Source organism: Lutra lutra, chromosome 9, assembly GCF_902655055.1.
Source record: "Lutra lutra chromosome 9, mLutLut1.2, whole genome shotgun sequence".
NCBI lineage: Eukaryota > Metazoa > Chordata > Mammalia > Carnivora > Mustelidae > Lutra > Lutra lutra.
In genome coordinates, this window is record NC_062286.1 from 122,965,054 (window position 1) to 122,975,052 (window position 9,999).

The window sequence follows — 9,999 nt, forward strand, 5'->3', positions numbered from 1 at the left end:
TGACGACTCTTGATTTATGAGTTTTCTCAGCACTGTCTCAAGAATTGTCATGGGAGGCTGGATGGCAGAGGAAATAAGAGCCCTACTTCGAACGACCAGCCTGGGCTGACTTGCTGGGGGACAAGGAACCACATGGAACAGAGATGTGCCATCCGGCAGAGGTCAGCCAAGCCCAGTGTAGGCAGCCACGCCCCAGCTGACCCATAGATTTGCAAGTAATAATAAACAGGTGTTGTTTCAAGCCTGTACATTTTGGGCTTGTTTGTTATTCAGCAGTAGCTAACTGATACAGGTAGTGGTTCGCAAACTACGACCACTGATCAGCAGCATCAGCATTGCCTGGGAACTTGTCAAAATGCAAATTCTCAGCCCACACCCAGACCTACTGAGCCAGAAACTAGGGGCGGGACTCCCTGATCTGCATTTTAACACACATTTCTGGTGATTATAGATACATTCAAGTTTGAAAGCCACTGATCTAGGTAATAGTATAAAACCTCCTCTCAGCACACATAATAGCATTTCTATCATTTTGGTATATGGCCTGGAATATTCCCTTTCTCCCTCCTGGAGCACCTACCAGCCCCACAATTCCCAAAGGCTCTCCTGATTCTTGTTCCACTTTGAATCTGGGGTTGCTGTTCCCACAGTGGGTAGGGTAACCCTTTGCTGTAGGAAGTCAGGCTTGGCCTGGATCCCTCCCTTGATCCTCCAGCCACTCAGGGTCCTTGAATCCCTGACGCATGGGGAGGCCAGCTCATAGACCAGCACACATATCTGCAGCTTTGACCTCCTCAGACCCAAGGCCCCATACCCAGGGGGCCTGCAGCAGTTGGGAAGGGCAGGATGTGGCCCTACCTGCCCAAAGTTCCAAGGTATGCTTTTGATGCACTTGACCGAGCCCTGGTAGATGAAGCCTTGCTGGGTGAGCACATACTCCTCCCGCTCCTCCTCTGAGTCCAGGTATACAGCATCCGCTGGGGGAGGGAAGGAGGGGACCTCAGCTCTGGGTCTGGCAGGTTGCAGGGTCCCCAAAGACACAGCAGCCAGGGGGCCAAGACCCAGGGCTAGGTCAGAGTCTCGGAGGTCCTTCTATCTTTGAATCAGAAAAGCTAATCATTCATTAATAATCCCATACCCATGAGATGAGGTGTTTTTGGCTAGTGTTACCAGCATTACATTTAATTTCCGCAAGAGTGCGATGAGAAAGGGACCTTGAAAGACCATTTTACAGGTAGGAAAACTGATGGCCACCCAAGAGATAGAGGAGCACAGGAGTCAGGAATCTCCTAGTTGATCCTCACTTGTTGTATGACCTTGGGGAGATCACGTCTCCTTCTTTGTCCCCATCTCTGTCTTCCCTGAGTGTGACATGGGATGCAGACCTGCAAAGGGGCTCTGCAAGCTAAGCCCTGAGCCAGTGTGAGAAGGAGCTCGACTCAAGGTAGAGAGAAAGCCTACTAGGGTCACTGGGACTCAGGGGAAGTGGGGTCCTGCCCAGTGGTGGGGGAGGTGGGGGAGGTGGGGGAGGTAGTCAGGGAGGACACTCTAGAGGCGGTGGCTTGTGATTGCTACCTTGAGAAATGACTAAGATTTAGATACTCGGAGTCTGGTGGAATGACTTGCTAAGCAGAGGACCAGAGACAGGACAGGGACAACTGCTGGGATGGCACTTAGCTCCCCATGGCTGGCAACCACAGAAAAGAGGATTGGGACCAGCAGGGTCAGATGGCAGAGTGTCAAAGATCAAGCTGGCCTTTACCATCCCCCACTTCATAGGTGAAGAAACGGAGGCTGGGAAGAGGAAATTCAGAGCCACTTTGTGATTTTGGTGGGCCCTAGGTATTTTTACTTCAGTGGGCCCCTTCTTCTGTAAAAAAAAATAATAATAACAGTAATAATAATAACAATAATAATAAATTTTATGACTGCACTGGTTTGATGACAAATATATTAATATTACATATTAAAACATATTCTCTGACCTAAACTTTCTTTTTTTTCTTCTGATTTTAAAAGAAATTAAAATATTTTTATGGGTCCCTAAAAATACAGTGGCACTGGCCTGGAACACAGCTGCTCAGGGCCCTTGGGCCTCCAGACTCTGTCAGGCCCATCTGCGGGCCCCCACTTATGGCACAGAGCGAAGTAAATGTGGAACTGGCCGAGCCTCTTTCGCCTTCTAGACCCTGCACTGTGGCTACCCCCCTCACAGATAAAAATCAGCCTTCCAGCAAATGAACTATAGTCAGCTGATGGTGCAGGAGAAAGAATAAAAGAGAAAGAAAAACCCACAGTGTTTTGTCATTGGGGTGAGAGTGTTGTCCCCACCCTGACCCAGGTGGCAGAGACTGTGCCCTCCCCCCAGCTCTGCTGGTCAAGGTGGCGGTCTTGGGGACAAGAGGTCCGGCACATACTTCATGCTTGCTGCCTCCTATCCTGCTGTCCTCACTGAGCTAGGGGTGGAAGGCTCTGGTTTCAGGGGCAGGTCCCAGAGGGACAGCAGTGTTCCCACCCAGCAGCCCCACCCTCACCGAACCCAACTTCCTGCCTCTGCATCTCCAGCTCCTCCGCCCCCCTCCAGGTTCCCACCCTGGGATGTGGGTCACTTTAGTCACTGTGCTGTTTGACTGACAGCCACCCCAACCCACAGGGCAGGGATAGAGCAGGGCTGGAGGAAAGGCCAGAGGAAGGGGACATCTCCAGAACCTCATTCCCTGTTCCCTGAGCTCTGAAACCCTGCCATGTTAGTGAGCAGCAGGGGACACTGGCCTCTTCCTCCTCCCTGGGCCAGGTGGCCTACTAGCCGTAAGCTCTGTAGAGTGACAAAATCCAAACAAATCTACAATGGGGTCCGGCAAGGCCGCTTCTGTCCCGAGAAACCATTCCATGTGGCCCCAGGTCCTGTGAACAAGGGTGCTTCGTAGATACCCTTCCTGTAAGGATGCCCTGGGGACGACCTCATTTCCCCGGGGTAGAGGGCCAGATCAATGAACAATCCACATTGGCTAGATACAGGGCACTCTGAGCTCTTAAAAAGAAAAAGCAGGGGCGCCTGGTTGGCTTGGTTAAGCATCTACTTTGGGCTGGGGTCATGATCCCAGGTTCCTGAGATCGAGCCCCGCATCACGCCTGCTCATCGGGGAGCCTGCTTCTCCCTCTGGCTCCCACTCTGCCACGCACCACCCCCCCGCTTGTGTCCTCTCCCTCTCTCTCAAATAAATAAATAAATAAAATCTTTAAAAAAAAAAAAAAGAAAAAGATGTGTATGCACACCGATGTGGAGAGATCGTCAGGATGTGTGGTGGAGTGTAAACGTTAAATAAGTCGTAGGTTGATGTGTATTGTGGGATCCTTTTGTGTTTAAGAGGGACGCAGAAACCCATTAAGGTAGCAGTGTCTCCAGACATATACACCGGAATCTAAAGAGATGAGTCCCCAAAGACAGCTAATAATCCCGCTCCCCAAGGAGAGTCAAAGTGAGAGCTGTTTCCCTACAGTGCTTAAAGCTTATAGGAAGAGGACATCCTCATGTCTTACTGCAATAAATAAAAATACAAGCCAAAATATATAAAGAGAAAATAAAAAATCCTCTCAACTATGTTATAAATGCCCCAAAATGGGGAAGAAAAATATAAAGCAGCGTCCCAGTAAGGAGTTGGTTGTCTGGAGCTGGAGAGGCCAGAACTTGTGGCTGGGTGCCAGCTCTGAGGAAGGACACCCCATTCCTAGGCTGGGGCCCACCCACAAGGCTTGTCTTTCTGCCTCACTATGCAGGAGCAAGAAGGAGACAGTTCTGACTGCACTGTTAGTCCGAGAGGGAAACTGAGGCCGGGGCTGCCACCCCCTTCCTCCTCGAGCCAGCCTGCTAGTTTTGTCCAGCATTGTCCACTTACTGAGGAGCTTCCAGAAGCCACTAGACCTCTCTGAGCCCTGCGGGGACACGGACAGTCTCCCAGTTGGGATTGTTGAGATGAAGCATCGAGGAGGCACGTAGGTCACCAAACTGCTCCTGCCCACCGCTTCTGGCCACCCTCCACCTCCACCTCTGTCTCCCTCAGTTTCCCCTCCCCAAGTCGGTCTGGTGAAATTTCAAACAGAGCCCCAGGAACCAGAACCGGGTGTGGAGCCACAGCCCCGGGCATCCCCTGGGCACCCCATTCTTGACTGGGACTGTGAACCCCAGACACCTGCACGCCCAGGACTCGGGGAACACATGCGCCTCAGATGCGGGGTGAGGTCGCTTGGCAGCTGTGTGGCCTCGGGCAAGGCATTTTGCTTTCAAGGGCCTGTCTCTTCCTGTGTGACATGAGGTGGGGGGCAATAGGACACCGCAAGGTTCCTGTGAGGCGGGAGCACGGGCGCCGCCCAGAGGCCTTCCCGCCATCTTCGGCCCCATCCCCCCTCGCCACTGTGCATGGCGCCCATGGGTGGTCCAGCCCTGCCCAGCTCCCCGCGTCCCCCCCTGCACCGAGAGCACGGCTCACCTGGGCACCAGGTGTTGAAGAGCAGAGTGAAGTGGCCCAGCACGAAGCTGGAGCCCTGGTAGCCGGTGGAGGCCTCTAGGGTGAGGCGGTACAGGCCGACAGGGGCGTTCGCCGGGGTGCTGAGCTGCAGCGAGAGGACGCCGTCCTGCTTGTCCATCACCACGGCCGTCCAGGCGCCCTCTTCCGCGGCACTGGACAGCGGGAAGCGGGCCTTGGTCCCGGCCTCCTTGCGGGGGCTGGGCCTGATGGGAAAAGGCCGTGGCCGTGAGCCGGATGTGGGCAGGGAAGGAGCCGGCCTGGCAGAGGGGCCGGGCACAGGCCGGGGGGTGTCCCGTGGGCCGTAGTTGGAGGCCTGGTTCCGCTGCTGACCGCTGCTGAACTGTTGAGGAAACCTTGGCAAGAGGTCATCTCCCTGGGACTTGGTTTCTCCTCACAAAGTGAGGATCGGACCCCAGCCTGGTGGGGTGCTTTTGCGAGAGAATTTGGAAAAAGCCACGGCACACGCCGGATTTCTCCTGGGAGAGGGGATAGCTCCCCCCGGGACATGGTCTCAGTCAGGCTACTTGGGCAGCCATGACTGTGCAAAAGACCCTCCCCCTCTCTGGGCTCCACGTGTCCACCCGTAGCACAAACAGGAATCCTTTGGGACCATTCCCTTTCCCATCTGAATGCTTTCCCTGCTAGGAAGCAGCTTTCCCTTTCAGAAGAAGCAGCTCAGACTCTGGGCAGTATAGGACCTCGGTCCTCCGATGTCCCCGCGGAAGCCCATCTGAGAGGCCCCTTGCTGTGGGATGTTGGCCCGTCCAGCCTTTAGGTGTTTGTCTCCCGCCAGCTCCCTCCAACTTTTGGCCTCTGTGTCTCCATAGGCAGCTCCAAGGAGGGGTCATCACCATCCCCTTCCCACCCCACAGCCTTGGCACTTCCCGCTTCCCCTGAGACCCCTTGTACAGGTAGGAAAACTGAGGCTCAGAGAAAGGAGTGTCTCCCAAGGATAGCACCAGGGGTCTGGGGCAAAGTTAGTGTCTGAGCCTAGGTCTCTAGGCTCTGGGCTGTCCTCCACGGCACCTCTCATTCCCGTGCTTCCTTGTAGGGGTCTTGAAGGCTCCGTGAGAGAGGGAGCCGGCCTCAAGCTTGGCTGCTTTTTCTTGTGGGGGGAAGGCCCTGCCTCTGCAGGCAGGTCTGAGTCAGGGGAGGGCGAGGAGGGGCTGGTCATCCTTTCTGGACTTGGGTGGCCAAGAGGAGAAACAGAACCTTCTCTGCCTAGTTGGGCAGCTGCCCAGAAAAGTTTATTTTTATTCTTCCATCTCTCTCCGTGTGGCCCGGCCCACCTGCTGCGGACAATATGGGGGCCTATTCCCTGAGGGGTTCCCTCTCCACACTCTGCCCCTCCTCCCAACCCTCCAGCCCCACCCACGCCCAGGTCCAAATATAACCATGAGCTAACAGGCATGACACAGGCCTCCGGGGCCCTGTCTGGGTGCCAGGAGTTGGCTGTAAGCCTTTAAATGCTCCTGAGCAGTTGGGCCTCTCTGGGTCCCCGGGAGGCAGCCAGGGTCTGGTTCTCCTGCTCAGGCTCTGAGCACTGTGTGACCCGGACTAAGTCAACAGGCCTCTCTGATCTGCAATTTTCTTCATCAAAGAAGAAAACAGGCTTAGACCACATGCCTGGGAAGGTCTGATTCTAGGTCTCAAACTGGCTCTGTGACCTTGGACAAGCTACTTAGCTTCTCTGTGCCTCAATTTGCTCATCTGTAAAATAGGGTCAATTACAGGCAGTTACAAATACCTCCTTATAAGGTCACTGTAAAGTTTAAAAAGGTGGAGGTACATTGCACAGTGTCTGGCACAAAGTAAGTGCTCAGTAAACGACTATTTTTGTTACCATCACTCCCATGTCCTAATGCAGTTCAGAGGACTGTCAGAGACTTCGTAGGAAGCATTCCAAATAGTGACTAAACAGTAATTACACAGGATATGCGAGCGTTCCTCCGCATCACCAAAAAGGACCATTAAAAGTCAGAATCTGCAAACCAAACCACAGATTTAGGGGACTGGAGTGAAATGTAGAGATTACCTTGTTCAGCTGAATCACTTTACAGAGAGGGAAACTGAGTCTGAACGGGACCAAGTCAGGGGAACCACATGGCCTAGTCTGCCTGGGACAGTCCCTGTTTACAGACGTGGCCCCCAGCTTAATTCTTAATGGTGTTCCTTCTTTCTCAGAATGTCCCTGTTTGGAGAATCAATGATCTGGTCACCATGGTGACAGCCTGGGCTGGGTCCCACGGCCACTGTCATTATTGACATACCACCTCAAGGACAGGTCAGGAAACACATTTCCCCCTTCTCTCCATCCTGGAGCAGCCGCGCACACGCACACACACACACCTTTCTTCTAAGGGGCCCTGGGCAGGGGGCATGAGGACAGGCTGCCCCCACCACGGCTCACATAAGCCAGCTCGGAAAATGCACTGGCTGCCGCTCCACGTGGTGCTGTTTGTGCACCCAGAGATGTTTCAGGGACCCCTCTGGGCCTAAATGACCTGGAGATTCAGGAGTCCTGGGGACTCTCCTAGACCATGGTTGGTGTGGGGTTGGGGGAGTGGATGAGGGAAACCTTCTGGAGGAAAGCCCTCTCTCAGCCTCATGAAGATTCTTTATGCTGACCTCAGTCTCGATGTTTGTCTCCTGTGGTCTGTTCCCCATAACAGAGCCTGCCAGGTCTCCAACCTTCTGGGCAAAATACACAGCATCTCGGTCTATACAGGGTCAGGCCACACACTCTGCTCACTGAGCTACCTTCGCCAGTGCTCTCCCCTCTCTGGGCCTCAGTTTCCCTAAAGAGGTAGCACAGGCTGATTACAAGCTAGAATGTTCTGGCACCAGAGCAGGGTGGCCAGACCAGGCCCGAGGGCTGGGTGCTAATCCAAGCCAGGCTTTGAGGTGAAAGGCCCAGCTTCCTGGTATTGTCCCTCAGGCTTCCCCACTCCATGAGAGTTCTTGGTAACTCAGACATGGAAGCTGTGTTGCCTCCAGAGAGGGAATGTCTTCCCAGACTGCCCGCTGGGGCTCTGGAGGTGATCAGGGCGGACTGGCTTGCGTTTGAGATAAGCCTGTGGAGACTGGAGAACAGAGATGCGTTGCTAGGGTGGAAGAGCAGCTGGTCACCCAACCCTTAATTTAGGGCCTAACTACTGAGCCGCAGGCTGCCTAGATGCAGGGAGAAGAAGAAAGGGAATGCCTTGAGAGTAAAAGAAGTGAAAGAAGGTGGAAGTCACAGGTAGCTCCCACTGGCAACTCCTCGACCATTCCATTTCACAGAGGAACAAACTGAGGCCCGGCTGGCTGGCCCTCATGGTAAGTAGGTCAATGTGCCTGCTGTCAGCTTGCAGCAAGGAAAATTTCAACGCTGGGGGCAGGGTTTGAATCCTGTTTTGTCCCTAACTCACTATGCAACCTGGGCAGGTAACTCAACCTTTCTGAGCCTCAGTATTTTCATCCATAAAATAGGGTCTCCTTATGCTTCCAAGATGGGAGGATTTAGGACGAGCATGCATACAGCAGGTGCTCTATAGGTGCTGTGATTCTCATCATCCCAAGCCTGACTCTTCTCAGGGTATCCTGTTAGGCACCACACGCGTTCCACTTTATAGAGAGGGAAACGAGGCTGAAAAGATCAGAGGCTCATGGAGGCTCCTCGGGTCAGTTAAAATGGGCCCTGAAGCTGCTGGCTGTCTGTGAGGGGGGCCAGCCCTGGAGAGTGGGTGTATCCCTGCCAGAAGGGGAGGGAGAGGGAGGAAAGGCATGGGGTGATATCCGTGGCCAGTCTGCAGGCTCAGCGATAAGCCTTATCAAAGGGCTGCCAGGTAATATAGGCCTGAGCCTGTTTGTTGCTCTCTGCCCTTGCAGGTCTCAGAAAGAACTGGCCTTTCTCACCCTCCAGCCTAGTCCCAGCCAGGCGGGCCCCTAGCTGACCTCAAGGGAGTGGTTCCCATCCAAGCCCAATCCAGAGATTCGGCATTCAAGGCTCCTTTCTCAGGCATGGCAAACCAAGAAGACTGGGCACTGGGCATCAGGGATAGGGTGGCTGGGGCCTCACTGTCCCTTCACCCATCGCTGGAATCCACCGCACCCCACCCCAGCCCCGGAGCAAGTGCAGCGACAGCAGCTAACATCTACAGGGCAATCTCCCATGTCCGGCCCTTCTGCCCTAACAAACCCTCCACCGTGAGTACTTTGCACAGGATAAAACTTAAGCACAGAGAGGCTAAGCAACTTGTCCAAGGTCACACAGCGGGTGGGCAGTTTAGTCTGTACCAGAATCCAGGTCTGTCAGCCCCCAAGCCTGAGGCAGCCTACCGAGGCCTGGAGAAGGAATTATGGGAACACAAAATTGGTCCCTCTCAGAGAGGACGGAGCCTGCTAGGTTCTCTCTACCACCCAGATGTACCCAACGTGGGCCAGAGCCAGAGGCCTGGTGGGTTAGTGGATTTGGGGAAGTAGCTGTTGATAAGAGTTGAAAGCTGTTTTGATGTGGGGAAGAGCGGGCCGGACCTTGATAGACCATTGTGGTCAGAAGCTGAGCCCCACTCCTTGGTGATAATGGGTTTTCGGAACCCTGGTGTCCAGCCCACTTGTTTATGAGGCTGGGTGGCCTGGGGCATTACCCCCTCCACGCTCTGGGCCTCAATTACCTCATCTGTAAAATGGAGCTAGTGGCTGCTAGGAACTCCTCAGGGGGCAAAGAGGAATGGAGCCCCATGCCCCTTTGTCAGGGGGCCATGAAATCACAAACAGGTCAGGGCAAGGGGGATGGTGGAGGGACTCACCGGTCACTGCACTGAAGGTGAGGCTGTCCAGGCTGGCCTCATAACTTCGGCCCTCGAAGTGCAGGGTCAGTAGAAGGGCTGGGCACCCGCCGTACCACCAGCTTCTCCCGGCAACAGGTCGGCTGTGTGGTGGTCACGGCCATTGACCTCCAGCTCCAGGTCACAATTCTTCAGAACCAGATCTATGGAGACGTGGGAGGGGGTGTAAGCCGTGGTGGCCTCCCTCAGCTGGCTGTGACCCGGGGCTCCCTGGATGTGGGGACCCCCAGGGTCATCTGGGAGTCAGCCCCTCTCTAAATATTGCCTACCTGCTCTACTAACCCTCCCAATCCCCCACCCCACCCGCCCGCCACCCTGGGGCTAAACTGGGCCATATTTCCCAACCTCTCAATCACAAGGTCATGCCCACTGTGCATGTGGGGGAGAATCTCTGCCACCTTCCCAGCAGTGTGACTTCAGGCAAGTCCCCTTTCCAGGTGCACCTTCCTCATCTGTCCCCAGACCATTGGCAAACCCCTCAGCCTGGTGCCTTGCCCATCACCTGCTTTCTGTCAACGCAAGCTGTTCTGTCCTTATGAAAGGTCCTTTTGTTAAAATGAGGTGGGGAGAAGTATTTGGCGTAGTTTCTTACACAGGCTTGGCCTTTTTGTTTCAATTTTCATTATAAGAAATATGGAGGACTG

At 54.3% G+C, this 9,999-nt stretch overlaps 1 protein-coding gene across 1 annotated transcript in view; it reads right to left on the reverse strand.

Moving 5' to 3' along the window:
- The window catches only part of TGM2 (transglutaminase 2), a 29,288-nt gene extending 20,039 nt beyond the window's left edge, over nucleotides 1-9,249 (reverse strand). Inside the window, 3 exon segments of the mRNA XM_047746980.1 lie at nucleotides 859-977; nucleotides 4,488-4,729; nucleotides 9,182-9,249. Of these exon segments, the coding sequence (XP_047602936.1) occupies nucleotides 859-977; nucleotides 4,488-4,729; nucleotides 9,182-9,249 (429 nt within the window).
- Between the last annotated feature and the right edge of the window lie 750 nt (nucleotides 9,250-9,999).